This window comes from Arvicanthis niloticus, chromosome 9 (assembly GCF_011762505.2).
Source record: "Arvicanthis niloticus isolate mArvNil1 chromosome 9, mArvNil1.pat.X, whole genome shotgun sequence".
Classification (NCBI taxonomy): domain Eukaryota; kingdom Metazoa; phylum Chordata; class Mammalia; order Rodentia; family Muridae; genus Arvicanthis; species Arvicanthis niloticus.
The window spans coordinates 83,021,326-83,039,046 of NC_047666.1; the positions used below are offsets into that span (position 1 = coordinate 83,021,326).

Sequence of the window (17,721 nt, forward strand, 5' to 3'; positions counted from 1 at the left end):
CACTTCCTCCAGCGAGGATCCACTGGCTAAGTCAGGGGCAGCACGTGGGGACCAGATGTTCCCACGCAGGAGGCGAGGAGGAGGACATCTGGCCCTCAAACCCCAGCAGTGGTAAACAAGACCACAATTCAAAAGGGTGAGAGTGAAAACTTTATCTCCGATTGCCCCTTATCCCACCAACAAGGGGTGTAAAAGTTACAACGGCAGGGGGAGAGCTCTGAGGGTGGGAAGGCTACCTGTGACTGGAGTTCTGTTTTTCAGTCTGTCCACCTCCATGGTGAAGTCATCTTTTAAGAAAAGGAAGCCGATGATGGAGAACAGGTAGACAAGGATAAGCGCCAAGACCGCGGTCAGGATGATGGAACGGCCGTTCCGTGTGACGCTTTTGATGACGTTCAGCAGGGTCTCTTCTCTGTACACCAAATCAAAAAGCTACAGAAATAATAATAATAATAATAATAATAATAATAATAATAATACCTTCAAACAAGTAACATTTTAAAATAAACCCAAACAGTTGAGTTAGGAAAGTGAGGTCCTTAAGCTTTCTAATGCTGTGACCCTTTAATACAGTTCCTCATGGTGTGGTGGCCCCCTGTCATAAAACTGTTCGGTTGCTGCTTCATAATGTAAAAATATCTGATATGCAGGATATCTGATATGTGGGGGGTCACAACCCATCGACCACTGAGCTAGAATACAAGAAGGCACAGTTTCGGTGAAGACAGCTCTTGTATCATGTAATGTACATATGCTGGCTTCGTAATCAGTGTTACACGACTTTGCTGTGACACTGCAGAACTGTGTCACTCACTTTCATTTGAATTTAGAAACTTTATAATATTAGGCCCATGTAGTTTATGGACAGTTGGCAAATTCATTAAATTCATTGTTCAATCAAGGGACTCAAATGAAACAAGGAGAAAATTTTATGAGCCTGTGCCATAGAAAATGTCTGAATCTAAAATATTTGGGAAATGCAGATGTTCTTCCTTACTAAAAGGATAAACAGATAAGGCTAAAAATCCATGTTAGTTTATATCTTTGAAAGCAGAACCACACACACACAAAAAAGTAACAGTTTTGTCAATCCCCCTCCTCTAACGGGTTGTTGTCTGTCTTTCATGGTAGCCAACCTACTCACTAATCAAAAACTAAAGTACATGGCTGCTGTCTGAAGACAGTGTTGAGAATCATTTTATTATATATTGCTACATTATAAAACTGAAATTATGAATTAGCAAGGGCATGCTTTATTTATACAGAGCTGGTTAAAAGAAAGAAAGCTATATTCATTTTCAGAATGTCTGAAATTAATCCTATCTTTAAAACTGAGAGGCTGGGGATTCGTGTTCTGTTTTCTGGAGATCAGAGCTAGAACTTGTGGTTGGGCTGGCCGGTCAGTGGGGCACCACGTTTCCTCCCCAAAGCTCTTACTTTGCTGTGTTACATACTTACTTCCCACTGTAGTCACCGCCTTGCCAATCACTGCTCTGCACAGCCTGTGTTTTGGACACTGGCATTTGATGAGTGAAATTCCTTAAAAAGCCACTACTTTGCTATCTGTTTATCTCTTGGGAAGTTCAGCTATTGTCAGAAATGAAGTCAATATTCTTCAATAAAGATGAATTAATTATTGTAAACACAACCTCGAAACTGTCAATGTTCTGACTTCTCCAATGTTTTCACCACTTTGGTTGACATGAAGGGAGTTTTATTTTAACTCAGCAGTGGCCAGAGTAGATGATGACCATAGTGATGAAACAAGTAATTCTGCCTCAGACAAAGGGTTGGGATAGGACTGACACGCAAACATCACTCACAGTTCAAACCTATAGGACTGACACGCGAACATCACTCACAGTTCAAACCTATAGGACTGACACGCGAACATCACTCACAGTTCAAACCTATAGGACTGACACGCGAACATCACTCACAGTTCAAACCTATAGGACTGACACGCAAACATCACTCACAGTTCAAACCTTACAGCATTTTCATACCAACTCCTGTCCTCAGTCTCGACTACAGGGCAGTAAATAGAGAAAGTGGCATCTTAGGACGATGAGAAGGATGTACAGTTGGGTGTGGTAATCCACAGGCAGTAGCACAACAATGAGGAGGCTGAGGCAGGAGGATTGTGAGCTAGAGGCCAGTCTGGGCTACATAGTGAAGCAAGTCATCTCAGAACAAAAACAAAAGAACCTGAAAAAGCTGTCTAAAGATTTAAATATACACAGCTAAACTTAAGCTAACAATGATGACATAAACTAATGTTGATGATGACATAAGCTACCAATGATGACATAAGCTACCAATGATGACATAAGCTACCAATGATGATGACATAATCTAACAATAATAACATAAGCCAAAAATGATGACAAAAGCTAATGATAATGATACATAAGCTAACAATGATGATGACATATACTAACAATGACATAAGCTAATAATGATGACATAAGCTAACGATGATGGCATAAGCTAATGATGACATAAGCTAGCAGTGATGACATAAGCTAAGAGACTGAACTTAGCTTGATTTTTTGCTAGGGTAGCTTTTGTTCCTTTTCGTTTTGCTTACATGTCACTGTAATAATGTAACATTTGGTATTATACATAAAATATAATGCACACTTATTTGTCTCCCATGTAGCCAGATAATCAGTGAGTTAAAGGATTTAATTATTACTTGGCTGAAAACCCGAAGTAGCTCATCTTATGAAGCTTGGGTCAAGAGAAGATGTGGGGAGGCTGCCCGCTTCTCACAGAGAAGAGGTAGGGAGGCTGCTCGCTTCTCACAAAGGAATTGAGCTCCACAACTTATGTATGCACTTCCCAGAAAAAAAAAAGACTAAAAATGATGATCCCAAAAATGCCAAAAATAACATAATTTGTGCTTGCTTTAAAAAACTAACAAAATCCCAAAGGCTAAAGTATAAGAGGAGCATCCTGTGCTTGGCAGTGCCTGTCTGTAAGTCTGTACTTACCAGGAAGCTGTAGAAGAACTCATGGACGAAGAGGCCAAGCATGCAGACCAGGACATAGGCCACGTGGTAGAGGAAGGCCATGTCCAGAATGACTGCTCGGTAGCCTCTGGTGAACGTGCCTCGGTTTCCCACAAAACTCACCAGGAACACGATTTTATTACATAGCTAAAAGGGAGAAGAGAGTAGGATTTTAGTGCTTCAAGCTCATCTACAGAACAAGACACTGTGGCAAATGAGTGTTCCCAGGTCTTTGGTTTCCATTCTCTGTGACCTCCTGTATTGGTTTTCAGGTAGTTCACAAATGCACATATAAACAAACACATAACAACTGGTTCCCTCGAGGCTGTTGGGGCAGAGAATGTCACCAACAGTGACTGAGTGTAAATCTGGGTCTTCCTTATCCTTGGATTACCTAGTTCTCACCATGGGAAGCCCAACAGCTTCTGAAAATCTGCCATCCAAGCTCCTGGCTCACGGAGCCCTTCAGAGGGCTAGATAACTCCAAACATTCACAGTGATTATTGCCATGACTCTTCAAGTGCTGCTTAGACACTCATGACTATATTTTTACATTTATGCCTTTTGAAGGTAAGGTGGTCTTTGCAACACTGACTTTATATACATTATATATGTGTGCACATATACATCTTGTCAAACTTGAGAGAGGATGAAATCTTTTCCATCAATGTCCTGAAGTCTGAATCAATGCAGGTAAGATGAAAAACTGGTAATCGTTGCATTTCATGATGGTCCAGTCAGACCAACAACACAGCCACTACAGGTAGAACCTTTCCTACATTTCCCTAGCTGTCTGTCCTCTCATTAATTAGTAATAATCTCAGTAGCCAATCATCCCAAACTCTTTCACCTTCCTGCTTCAGCAGACATCAAGCGGCAGCCTTATTTTACTGGTCAGCCATTTATGTTCTCATTCAGTAGAGCTGAGACAGGGTGGAGACTTCACAATGACTGCTCAAGATCGAGTCAGACACTAGAGAAAACTGCTGGAAAAGTAATGGATCCAGGACAAAGGTCCAGTGTCCGACAAGCTGAATGCACAGCAAGGGTGAGAATGTGTGTCTGGAAAAGCAACATCCAGCCCTTCCTCTGAATGGCTTTTGAGTGATCCTGTTCAAATTTACACAACTGTCTTACATCGATTCACCTACCCTGCTCCATCAGTGTGATACAGAAAGGGTTCTACAAAACTAGAACTAAAAATCATCTCTTCACAAGGGTAAATCATATGACAAAGACATGGTTCATGTGTCATTTCCCAACTCTCTAAAATGAGTTACAAACAATATGCAGGAAAACTATTTATAAAGTGGACACGCTGAGGAGCAACAGACTGAACTAAATTCTCAAAATGGTCAATACATTTTAGTTGGCTAATATAAAGGACAGGATGCATTTCGGGCTGAATGGGACTTGGCCATAGTAGTATGAAAAATAAAGAGACTTGCTTTGCTTGTGTGCAGAGGGAGCATTGCATGACCCTTGACCCATAGCTGGGTGCATATGCTTCTGTTCTCTAGAGACATCTAGAAGTGAGGTAGGGTTGACTGGAGCAGTGGTCTCCATGTGTTCACATAGAGTTCTGAGATGGGTGCCATCTTTGTGTTTAAGACATTCATGTCAAGGACAATCAGATGCAAGAATTATATATACATATATGAAAGGACTGGAATCCTTCTTTCCATGACATGAAGAAATTTGTAAATATTTTACATAGCACTTTTCATAAGAGCTGGGGCTGTTTACAGAGGAACAACTAGCTGTGAACATACTCTCCCTGTTCATGTCATCACTTTATTGACAACACTTAACCAGGCCTTCTGTGTGGCCTCATGATATCATGATAAAGCCAATCAGTTGTGTGGCAAGCATCCCCATGGGCCATAATAAGCAGAGGTATGAAGACATGGCTACAGGGCCATGCTCTTCTGAGCCAGTGGATCGGGTCTTGAAACAATATCACTATGGCATTCCATCAGTGCCCTACACTTTACTTCCTTTTGCCACTTATCCCTCAGAGCCCAGTCACCCTTGGGGTGGCCTGAATGATAACGAAGAAGAAGAAGGATGGAGAACAGTACCACATAAGCTCTCAGAGACTTTCAAAAGTAGTACACTATCTGAACAGTTTGCCTAGAGTTCTTGTCACCGCAAAGGTGAAATTAATGTTTGCTTGTGAGTTCATGTCTGGTGAAGGGTGAGCATTGACTGCATCCAGGTAAGTATACCACACAGTCGTGTAGTCTCTTCATATGTCCTCACAACTGGGGGACACATCTTTGCAGGATTTTCAGGGGCGTGATAAAGTGTCAAGATAGAAGTCATATCGACCAGGGCACTAACTTCATTCTTGACACAACCCTCTGTTTCTAGGGGACTTTGTTTATGTCTGTAAGGATGTACCTAGAAGTTGATCATTATTTGAGATTTAATTATTTATTCATATGGATGTTTGTGCAGTGCCTCTGGAGGCAGAAAGGAGGTGATGATGCCTGGATCTGGAGTTACAGACAGTTGTGAGCTGCATGACTTTGGTGATGGAAACTGACCTGGGTCTTCTGAAAAGACAGCAAGTGTTCTTAATGCTGAGTCATACCTCCAGCCCCAGAGCAAATCCATCTAAAGGTGCCTCCTGGCTCCATAATTTTTGTCCCTTTTCACTGTTTTATGTGGTCACAGAAATTGACCACTGTCTTGTGTTGGTGTTTGTGTTTTTCCTTTGGTCTCATTCAGGACTGTGTCCCTGATCGGAATATCTAAGTTGTTATAATGGGAAAACATGACCTAGTTTTTAAGAATAAATTGTAAAGTGCTGATGTATTAAAAGGTAAAAGCAAACTCACTGTCTCTAACAATATCACCACGTTTTCATCAACCATGAGAATCAACTCTTTCACTGAAAAATAAGATGATTTAATTCCATAATCTCCATGCCAGTAGTGTTACAACTTAGGCGGGATAAAATCTTAAGATCACTATAGAAAGCAAAATTTACATGCAGTCAACTATTACCCTGGAAATCTTCTGAACTGCCAACAGGACAGTATAGTAAACACAGGTGGTGTGAACAGCACCATTCACGACATTAAACTCAGCCTTGGAGAAGATTCGTATTTTGACTACTCTATGCCAGAAATAGTGACATCCAGTGACCATATTGAACAAAACATTGTGTGTGTATCTCAAAGACAGAATGTTAAAGAAAAGTTTCAGTTCAGAATATGTAACAGGGCTTGTGTGTTTAGTGAATGCATCACAGGACTCAGCCCTATAAATTAACAGTGGCATGTAGTCACCCATAAAACTGCAGATACACAGCTAATAACATACACCATTCTGCTAAGCACTGTGGTGACTGTTAATGGCCTGGTTCCCTTTAAAAAGCCTCATTTGCTTTTCCTCTGTGCAAAGTAGATGGAACAAATTCTAGTATTTCCATATTAAAATAACTGTGAGAAAGGCTAGCACCATTAAGTGGATCAGAGTTTCCCAGACATTATTAGAAAGGGGGATTAGATTCTGTTAAAGGATATTTCATGTGGACTTGGGGTATGGCTCAGTGGTAGAGCACTTGCCTCATATATTACCCAGGATTCAGTTCCTAGCATCAGAAGAAAACGCTTTACTTATATGTACTGTATTCTTCTTTCTTACAAAGAATCTTAGCTGCAAAGATAAATGGAGTAAAGGAAGATAGCATCCATATAATGAATCAGAAACCTCTTTAACCAACAGGAGATGCTAAATCTGTATAAATGAGGTTTGCAAATGTTCAATGATGTGAGCAAATATTAAGCACTCGAGGTTTACACAATGATCCCTGTAGTTCTCAGAATGTTAATTTATATCAACATTAGCTAAAGTTACCACACTGTGCATGAGAAGAAAACTGCGTAAGATATATGTTGCAACACTCAGAATCACTGAGACACGTGTGATGGGAAAATCTAAATCTAGACATATTTCAGGCTCTGCAAATGAATTAAATTTTATCATAATAAACTAAAAATCCCATAAATACTAATGTCTTTCCCCTATTATGATCCTTTCCTGTAAGACTTTTCATATTTGCTTAATGCTGAGGGACAGTGTCTAAAGACAAGTGACTGTGAGATCCAAGATGTAGACACATCATGGTAGCATCATTTTCTGATTAATTAGTGATGTGCATATCAGATACTCAGATACAGCATATGATATATTATCACCTATGTATAGTAGTAACTGATCTTTTCTGGATCTTCTACACCAAGATTTTCAACTAACCACAGCAGCCAGATGAGGGTAGACCAGTTGTCCACACTATACTTTTATTCACAGTAATCAGAGATTGACTGCTTCCTGTTATGACCAAACTTTTAAGCTAGTATTTTCTTTTGTTTTTTCTAGTCTAATATCTATTATTTTAGAAGTCACAGCCTCACCTGCTATATAATGCTAATGTCTGTATCCAAATTAAATTATTAATATATTAAGACTAAAGGTATAAAAATAAGATCCATGTTCTTATTTGAATTTTCCTCTGACATAAGATAAACCAAGATACTTGTGTAATGAATTTATGTGAAGAGGGAAAATAGATAGCAATTCACTAAATTAATCTTATTAATCTATGTGATACCAAATATAATTATAAATATAAACTTGTTCTTTCTCTATAAATTAAAGCATCCACAAATGATACCCTTGCTGATATAGATTCACAGCTAACTAGAATTCACTGCATACACAAGAATAAAGGCATACAGACTTTAGTTATACTTAGTGGGTTTGAATTCCATAAGATACAAAGCTAAGCAGTGTACTTACATTGGCAGCACCAAGAAGTATTAGCGTTGGCCCCAGACCGATGGTGTATATTGATCTGAGCATGACAGACACAAGAAATGGCCGTATGCCCACGGGCTTGGAAAAGAAGAACAGCATTGATGTGCAGATTGCCACTGCTACCCAAAGGAGGGCTGAGAACAGTGGGGACAGCGTACCTGGAAAATGTAGATGGGTTACTTGTCACCAAGAACACAGAAAAAAACACAAAAATGTTGGCCTCTGTGCTTCGTGTGTAGACAAAGCCACAGTGCACTGGATCTCAAGACAACCCCCTACACGTTCTACCCCAAGGAAGCTCTTTAGAATACATTACACCTCTTTCCACTTCCAGAAGATTTGTGAGGTGGTTTCAGGCTACATAAATATTTATTAGTTAACATTCTTTGCATCAGGTCTGAGAACTTTCTCTCCTGTGAGAGCATTTTGTGAGATGTTCTTGATAGATGTGCTTCACTTGGGAACCTTGAGTCAAAGTTCACGGTTAATGGTCATGAAAAAGCAAGGATCATGCTTCATTAACTCATTTCCCTAGTTCTATTAGTATCAAATTGTCATGCTACAGATTCCTTGAAAGAATTTAGATCGGGCCAGCAAGATGGCTCAGCAGGAGCAGGTACTTGCCACCAAGCTTAATGACTTGAGTTTGATCACTAGAAACCACTCAGCAGAGGAAGAGGCCCAACTCCTACAGGTTGTCTGATGTCCACACACAGACATACACGTACACAGTAAATAGATATAAAAATAGCTGTCTCCTTAGAGGTCTGCCAGAGTCTGACCTACAAAGGCAGATGCTCACAGCTAACAACTGAACTGATCAAGGGTTCCCAAAGGAGAAGTTAGAGAGGAAACTGAAGGAGCTGAAGGGCTTTGTGGCCCAATGGGGAGAGCAACAATACCAACCAACCAGAGCTCCCCAGGGTCTAAACCACCAGCCTGGAAGCACATAGGGAGGGACCCATGACTCCAGCTGTATATGTAGGGGAGGATGGCCTTGTCTGGCATAGGTGCGAGATGATATCCTTGGTCCAATGAAGGCTGGATGCCCCAGTGTGGGGAAATCCGAGGGGGGGAGGTGGGAGTGGGGGGCTAGGTGGGGGCACATTCTCATAGAAGCAGGAGGAGGGAGGGTAAATAGGGGTTTCTGGGTTAGGGGGAATGGGGAAAGGGGATAACATCTGAAATGTAAATAAAATATACAAAAAATACTTAAATGTAATAAAAAAAACTCTGATTGGTGGAACACAGATTTTACAGAGATATGTTTTAAGTGTTAAAACACATGTATACACACCTACATGAATATTTCAGTGTTAAAACGTGTATTCATATCTACATATAAGTAAGCTTCGTGTGTTAAAACACACACACATGCCTACATATGAGAGCATATACTTGAACACCGACTCAAATTTCAAACATATGTTAGTCTATTTAATCACCAAGAAATAAAAGCTTTGTGGAGCTGTGCAGAGAGCCAAGCCAGGAAAGTTCTTGCCTCATGAGTATTGGAATCGGAATCTGATCCCCTACACTCAGGTAATAAAGGTGATAATGTCGGAACCCCGCTGCTATGTAAGCAGAGACAGGAAGATTCCTGGGGCTTTGTGGATAGTTAGTCTAGCTGACTGGATGAATCCCAAGTTGCTGAGGGACCTCGTCTCAAAATGCAAGGTGAATGATGTCATGAGAAATAACAATGAGCCTGACCTCTTGCTTCTGGATGTGTGCACACACACATATACATTCACATACCTATATACAAAATCATGTATACACATTTACACACATACATGCAACTATACATGTACATACACACAAGAATATGCATGCACAGAAGCAAAAGAAAAGTTTCCAATCATTTTAAATGAACTATATGATTATCTGTGTTCCTTAGAAATTTCTCACAAATGAAGTTTTAAAAAAATCTTTCCTTTAAAAAGAAGTGCAATTCTATGACATGGGCATTCACCCTCTTCCAAGAGTGGCTGGGGTATGCTGCATCTGCAGAAGTAACTTCAGGCACCATATTATTGGCTTGACGGGTGGTACCAGGACCTCAAATTCATGTCTACAGGATGACATGGGCAGGAGGAAAAGACCAAGCTGGAGATTTCTCCATAAATTCCTGTGCCCAAAACTCCACAACGATGCCCACTCTGCCCTCCACATCTATTTTTACCATAACACTGACTTCTGACACAAACACATTGAGGGCTTTCATAAATAAAGCTTTGGGGTTAGCATCAAAACCTTGGATGACCCATACATATCCTTTGATGAATTTTGTATTCATTGAGGACCAATGCATCTAAAAATTACAAAGATTCTGTCAGACAGTTGTAACTACCCAAAACAGTCCATGAACAGCATTGAGTTAGATCTGCTTTGAAATCCTGGCTCTGTAGTAATGCTGTTTATTGTGCTTTAGGTATGATTTGATTGTTTTCCCAAAGTCTGCGGACGTCAAGCTTGGACCTTGAGCAATACTGCTCCGGCAATGGAATCTTTAAAAGGTGGTACCTACAGCAGGGAAATCAGAGCACAGACTACTGTCTTCAGAAGGGATTGATGTTGGCACAGCAGGCACCAGACACCCTCTTGAGAGCATGTTGCAAAGTATGGCTCCCCACTCACATAACCCCTCCCCCATAGCCACACCACTTTCTGCTTCTCCATCAAGTTGTGATATAACCAAGGAGGGTCCCCACCTGGAGGGAAGAGACAGGAATACCTCATCATGGACTTCCCATCTCCAAAGCAGGGGACTAAATAGACATTTGCCTCATGAAATACCCACTGTCGGGTCTTTTGTTATAGCGACATTTTTGTTATCATGACAGCTTCAAATAAACAGTGGTTAAAAGAAGGTTGTGTGGCTATAGACATGGCTCAGTAGTTAAGAGCACTTGCTGCTAGCTCTTCCAGAGGGCCCTGGTCCAATTCCCAGCAGTCTCATGGTGTCTCACAACTGTTTGTATCTCTAGCCCTAGGGGATCCAATACCCGATTCTAGCCTCCTCCTTGGGCACCAGGTATGCACACAGTGTGTAGACATGCACGCAGGCAAAATACATGCACACATAAATAAATAAATAAATGTAAATAAATTTTAAAAGATTGGAAAGAGAGAGCTCATCTTTCTCCTCATCAAAATAGGTTACTTACTTATATCTGACATGGGTTTATAGGTTCTCTACCTAGCAAAAGCAAGCCATCTGCCTAGACTTGTCAGCTCTCCAAGGGTTATACAGAGAGAGTGCCTTTAACATTCCAGTGTTTGTGGTGACTCTCAGATCTCCATTAAAACACAAAATCTACAAGTATGTTGGGTAGCCCAGCCCTGTCACAATGTGTTTTGCAACAATCACTCAATACTTGTATATCAAGTAGACAAAATATGCTCTGGAACTTCATAGTGAGCAAGCGGCTGAATATTTATTAACCCCCAGGCTGTGCAGCCGTACCTGGCTTTCTATATGAGTTCTGGGCACCCAAACTCAAGACTGCATGCATGGACAACAGACACTCTGCTGACTGAGACATTTCCTCAGCCCCTACCTTTGTTTTTTTTTTTTTATAATGTTGATTTTATTTATGTGCATTCTGTGTGTGTGCATGACCACACGTGCACTCGCAAGCATGCACCCATGTGTGTGTGTGTGTGTGTGTGTGTGTGTGTGTGTGTGTGTGTGTGTGCAGATGGCCACAGAGGCTAGAAGAGGATGTTGTTGGATCTCTTGGGAGGAGTTACAGATATTTGAGCACCACCCTACATGATGCTCAGTTGGCATGGCTGGAGATAGCTCTAGCATCTACATATTCCACATAAGCCTGCCAGTTAAAGACGCAGTAGAGGTGGATGGTACCTCTCAGGGTGGTTGTCTGAGAGACATCTCCCCGTAAACACCTCCCCTGAATCACTGGGCACCATCATCCTGATTGAAGGATGTTGTTCTCTAACATGGTGGTAACCCACACATGAACAAGAGAGCTGAGCATGAGATGCTTCCAAGAGCATGGCTGACACCTCACCATTCACTATATCTAGAGGAAGATAAACAGCCTGTGCCTCTGCTGGCCCCTTGCCATGATGGCTCTGTGACTCTGAAGCAGACTGTAGTAGGGTCCAGGGTTGGACAGTATAGCCCTTATTAACAGAAGTCTGTCTGGCCTAAACTTGCTGGTGCTTTCATGATTGCCTTCCCTGTGTTTCACTCATGATTGTTTAGTGGTTTCTCTGTTTTAGTTACTCCTTTCTCTGCTGTAGCTGCTTAAGAATATCATCAGCAGACTCTTAAAGTGTGATGTTCTTGTATTTTTCTTCATATTCACCCCTTGCTTTTAGCATCCATTGAGTATAATGACTGGCCAAATGGTGACATATAATTTCTATCACTCTTAAACTTTCTTAACTGGGACACTAGCAAAAAGAATGTTCTCTTTTCTCTATTCATACAGATCCTGGATTAGTTTTATTCTATGCTTTATAGTATATTACTATTGATAATTACTTTTTTTTTCCAAAAACTTTCTCAGATCAGACTGCTGGGAGACCTTTCCAGTTGGAACCTATCATTTTGTATGTCTCCATCCTTCCAAGGCACTTATAGGAGAACTTTGATTGACATTCAATCTGTCTTTAGTTTCAAATTAAGCCTAAAAAACAGTTGCTCAGCCTGTTTGCAAACCTCCAGCATCAAGAACTGTCACCAGCACACAGCAGTTTCCTTCTGGACAATGTGGCCACACGTATCTGCCCAGAGGTGTTGATTTCCCAGCCTTCCTGGCTGTGCACAGTGTGTGGTCAAGGCTTAGAGATTGTGCTGACTTTGATCAAGACTTTAAACTTATTTATAAAGCTGCCATGAGCTGACTCACACAAACTGTAGTCATGTGATTAAGATTCATCTTGGTGTTCTACGATGCCCTATGTGTATGCTCTGCTTTCCCTAAGAAGTTCTCACACTCCGGTATCCTAGGGCTGAGTCTCCATCTTGCTACTACTATTGACTCAAAAATCTTTTTCAAGAGTAGCGTTTACACTTGTTCCCAGTAACCAGGCTCCACACAGCCCAGGGATCTGTGCTTTCCAGCCTCGTGTTTGTTAGCTCTGCTTCTTTTAGAGGCTGAAGGTCTTCGCTGGGTTTTCATTGCTCTGTCTGTCAAACGGAAGCTTAATATCAGACGTTTTCCAGACCTGCTTCCGTCTTACAGACTCTGTCCCTCTCTTTACTGGGGCTCTGTCATACACTCAGTGGTCTGAGCACAGGAGCTATGAACCTGGGAAACGTTAAGTTGTTCTTGGGCTCCCATTTCTCCTCATTGCCTCCCGTTCATCTGAGACTTGCTTACACACCTGTTGCTGCTATGGAACATCTCTCCTGTCTCCCTTAGGATGGCAGCGGCGGTATTTACCTTCTAACAACTGCTCTTGGTCCAACAGTCAGGAACTGTTCCAATGTACTGTGGACAGTATCTCATTAGCCCCATGTGCCCCAGGGCACTCCAAAGCTATTATTTGCTTATTTCTCTCATGTTTGCCTTCAATTCATTCTCCTACCCATTCCAAAGTTACTCTCCAGACTGTACCTCAGACCTGTAACAGATTTTTCCCAAGAAAATTTGCTAAACATAAACAAAACACTCAAAGACCCCACCCAACCCCTATGGAATTTCATTCTTCAAATTCCTGTCTTTCCTTCTGTAAAAGCTCATGCATAACTAGACTAATGACCCCATTTTCATAGTCAATGCACTCCATCAGCCATTGTTACAGTCTATCCTAGGCTGTGTTTCTAAGGCTGAGATTATGAGTATTATAAATACACAGTATTATAGAATCAAAACATGCATTTTGCAGGTACGTTTACTACAAAAGCCCTAGACAAGACAGAAAGTAAAATGTGATTGTTACCATTTCATCAAAATGCCTGAGTGTAAGGCTCTCGCTTACATAACTGAGACAATGCAGTATAAAGTATGCTTGACCATACTAATTACATGGAACCAACATAATCACACCGGTAGTTACGCCATTCATGAGATTTCTGTAAGACATTTCTACTGGCCACGGTTTTCAGTCTACTCACTACGTTCAATGAATACAGGACAAATACCCAAGGAGGACTAAGCTTCTTTGCTTTGAAGCTCTCGAGACGTAAGGAATGTGGTTTGAGAATCTTTGTGATTTTCTTTTCAGGCATCCACCCATTGCAGAAAGACAAGCACTTGCCTTCATCACCGTCATCCCCGAATGGGTAGAAGAGAGCCACAGCCAGGTTGATGAACACAGCCAGGTTGAAGGAGATGCTCCCCCAGAGGGAGATGTGCCTGGAGAACCAGAACAGGGCGGGGTTGTCTAGGAAGCAACAAGAACAGGGGTGAGAGTGGCCAGGATATACTGCCCCATCAGCACAGGAGCCCCGGCGAGCCAACAGTGTGGGCAGCGTGACTGTGACTAGTCACAGAAGTGTATCTGAAGACTCCATGACTTACTTTAGAAAGCGTATTATAAGACCAGATGGGAAAGGCATTTTTCTTGGTTCCTTTTTATCCTTCAAGAACAGCGTCAGCAAAGGCGACTCTATAGTAAATCCCTTGAATCTGGACCATGCAGATGAAGGGAAGGAGCTAATGGTTCCCTGGCCCCACTCACTGGAGGACTGATAATACCAATGGGTAAGATGATCTTATCCTTATGATGTAATTTCATAAAAGCCAGGAGGGCAGACTCAGGTATACATCTACTAGAAAGACCTTTACAGGCAGAGTTTCCTAGAAACCTGAGTCTCAGCACCACAGCCCAGCATGTATGAGATCCAAAGAGGTATATGGTTTCCCAGGCCTGCAATCTCGGCATTGGATGAAAGGCTGAGGCAGGAGGATGCCTATGAGATTGATAACAACATGGGAACCAGAGGCCAGCCCGGGTTATGCAGTGAGACCCCACTTTTTATAAATGCTATAATACTATGTATATTTTAAATTAGAATGTTTCTAATAATGTTCTGGGTTTGAAGCCACAGGGGGTAAAGTCCACAGTAAAAGTCAATAGCTGGGAGAAGCTTGCTGAGAATTTCCAGAAAAGGAGCTCATGCCTTTCGTCAGAGAGGAGTTAATCAATGCATCTACCAGTGTTTAACAGAAACTCAGTTCTTTCCACTTCTAAATGACTGAGCAAATTTGTAACACAGAGAGGTCTGGAGAGCAGCTACATTGTCAGCCTGCTCTGGGAGCTCGCGGCTCCTCTGCGTATTATTCATAAGGTAATGTCTGCACATAGGATTGGAATACTGGAGGGGACGGACATGGTGGTGTTCGCTCATCACCCCGGCATTCGGGAGGTGGAAGCAGATCACTAGCTGAAGGTCAGCCTTAGCTAAACAGTGAGTTTGAAGCCAGCCTGGGATACACGAAACCCTGTCTCAAACGAAACAGCCTGAAAGATGAAAATATTAGGGTTTGGGGCTGGAGAGACGGCTCAGCAGTTGAGGACATGCACTGTTCTTGCAGAGGGCCCAGCTCAGTTCCCAGCACCCACATCAAGTGTAACTCCAGATCCGGGGCACATGACACCCTCTTTTGGCCTCTGCAGGCACTATACACATGTGCACAAGCCCACAATAAGCAAATGCACATACACATAATTAGAAACCATCATTAAAAATTTAAAGACAAAATATCAGAGTCAGCGGAGTGAGGTATATGAAAGAGAAAATTGTGTACTTTTTGAATCTACCCTAAACCTCTGTCTGGGCCTCTGTTGACCAGGGAGTATACCCCTCCTGCCTGGGCCTCTATTGACCAGGGAGTGTACCCCTCCTGCCTGGGCCTCTGTTGACCAGGGAGTGTACCCCTCCTGCCTGGGCCTCTGTTGACCAGGGAGTGTACCCCTCCTGCCTGGGCCTCTGTTGACCAGGGAGTGAACCCCTCCTGAGTTCCTCTCGTTTTCCTCCCACAGTGGAAGAGGCTGTAACGGGAATGGCATTTCGCTGGGAAATCCCATGACTGATCATGACCTGTATACATTTGCGCTGTTCCCACCTCCTTTCTATCTACAAGCCCACAGAATCGTTGAGATGATGTCCTTGTGATTAACTGTATCTAAAATTTAAAATACCATGTCCACTGGGAATTATTTTAAGTTTTATTTTGGGTAAATAAAATAAAGCATTTGTCACAAAATACAGATCCTAGAGTTCCAGTGTGTTATTTGATTAATTTGAGTTTGTTATTCAGTTAATATGGATAAAATTAATATTTTTCAAATGCCTCAACTAAAAATTTCTGAATATTCCATGTATATTATTAGATACCCAGTTTTTATGCTGAGTTTTATGTGGTAAAATTCTAAAGAACAAAAGGTGTCTTAAGAATCTAAACCTTCATGTTATCATCTCATACCCAAAGGAACCTTTGACCAGCTCCACTCACTGAGGGTCTCTCAGTAAAGAGCCTAGAAAACTTAATTGTGAAGTCCAAGTCACACATGCCTGCCTGCTTGCCTGCTTGCCTGCCTGCCTGCCTGCCTGCCTGCCTGCCTGGGAAAGTCTCCAAAAGACAAGAATGACCTAACACCAAGAGCTTCTCAAGGAAACAACTGAAAATGACTTTTAAGAATTTAGGCCTATTTTATTTTAGGTGCATGGGCTTTTTGCTCATTTAAATGTCTTGTGGACCCTCTGTGCACTTGGTGCACCAGAGGGCAGAAGAGGGTGTCAGATGCCCAGAACCTGGGGTTATGGATGGTTACAAGCTGCTCTGAGGCTTTACTTCCTGGCCATCTCCCCAGTCTCATTAAAATGATTTAAAACTTTAAAATTAAAAAATATCCCAAACTCAGTGTTTGCATGCACACTGGAGATCTGTGTTCCAGGTGGACAGGGCTACGTGGTTACGGTTTTGACAACGGTATCACAGGGCTCTGTCTGGTTGCAGGTGTTCGGAAATGTTTTGCTTGCTAGATATCGAGGGAGAAAGAGAGGGAAGAGGAAGGAATGACTCCTAGGAAAACACTAAGCACTTGAGATGTGGAGCCATCTATGGGTACCAGATGAATCTGAGACAGACTGAGCAGTGAGCTCCTGTGTAAACACACAGAGGGCACTGGGTGAGAGGACTCTGATGCAGACGTTGCCCCATCCCATGTGCTGACTCCTGAAGTCTAGGGGTCAATGCAAGACTTTATACAGCAGCGCAACAGCGCAGCTGCAGACTTGCAGCTTATAACACATTTAAAAAGCCAGCTCCACAGCAGCTGCGGGCCACCTGGTTGACCGGGAATGTCTACGTCCACCAAGCTGCAGACGGTTTGGCTCCAGAGACAACAGGGGCTTACTCTTCAGCCTACAGGTGATTTCGGGACGTTAAACTGACAAGAAATGCAACTAATTAGTTAGATAAAGTGGGCCACGTGACCCTGGCACCGCCCCTCTGTCTCGGGCCACGTGGCCCTGCCCCTCCCTTCCCCAGGTCTCGCACTCACTTCTGATCTTCTTTTGCCATTTCATCTCATTGTAGAGATCTTCCGTTTGCTGGAAGAAGTCGTTCACCTTGCTTCCTTGCTCATCCCTCTCCGTTGTGTTGAACACTCGGTACTTGGATTCCCGAGTGAGGAATTCGCAGATATTGGGGACGGGGAAAACAATCTGCTCCATAGTCCGGTCATGCCGCACAATCTGGAAACGATTGCCGTTTGGTTTCAGCCATTTGCACACCTCAGTTTCAGACTCGGTTTCTAACTTCCTTTTTCTTAATTAATAAATTTTATTCTTGGTTACTCCCCACCCCCACCTCCACACACCCCCACCACTGGTTATTCATCTCCTGCTCCAGACGCCTGCTTCTTCCTTACAAATCTCCTTCCCATATTCATA

General features: G+C 42.3%; 1 protein-coding gene across 1 annotated transcript in view; it reads right to left on the reverse strand.

Annotated features, from left to right (window-relative positions):
- Itpr2 (inositol 1,4,5-trisphosphate receptor type 2) overlaps positions 1 to 17,721 on the reverse strand; it is a 381,718-nt gene that overhangs the window by 61,205 nt on the left and 302,792 nt on the right. Inside the window, exons 47-51 of the mRNA XM_034511341.2 lie at positions 17,331 to 17,523; positions 14,079 to 14,204; positions 7,824 to 7,999; positions 2,997 to 3,161; positions 237 to 432 (exon numbers count right to left, since the gene is read on the reverse strand). Of these exons, the coding sequence (XP_034367232.1) occupies positions 237 to 432; positions 2,997 to 3,161; positions 7,824 to 7,999; positions 14,079 to 14,204; positions 17,331 to 17,523 (856 nt within the window). The remainder of the gene's footprint in view (positions 1 to 236; positions 433 to 2,996; positions 3,162 to 7,823; positions 8,000 to 14,078; positions 14,205 to 17,330; positions 17,524 to 17,721) is intronic.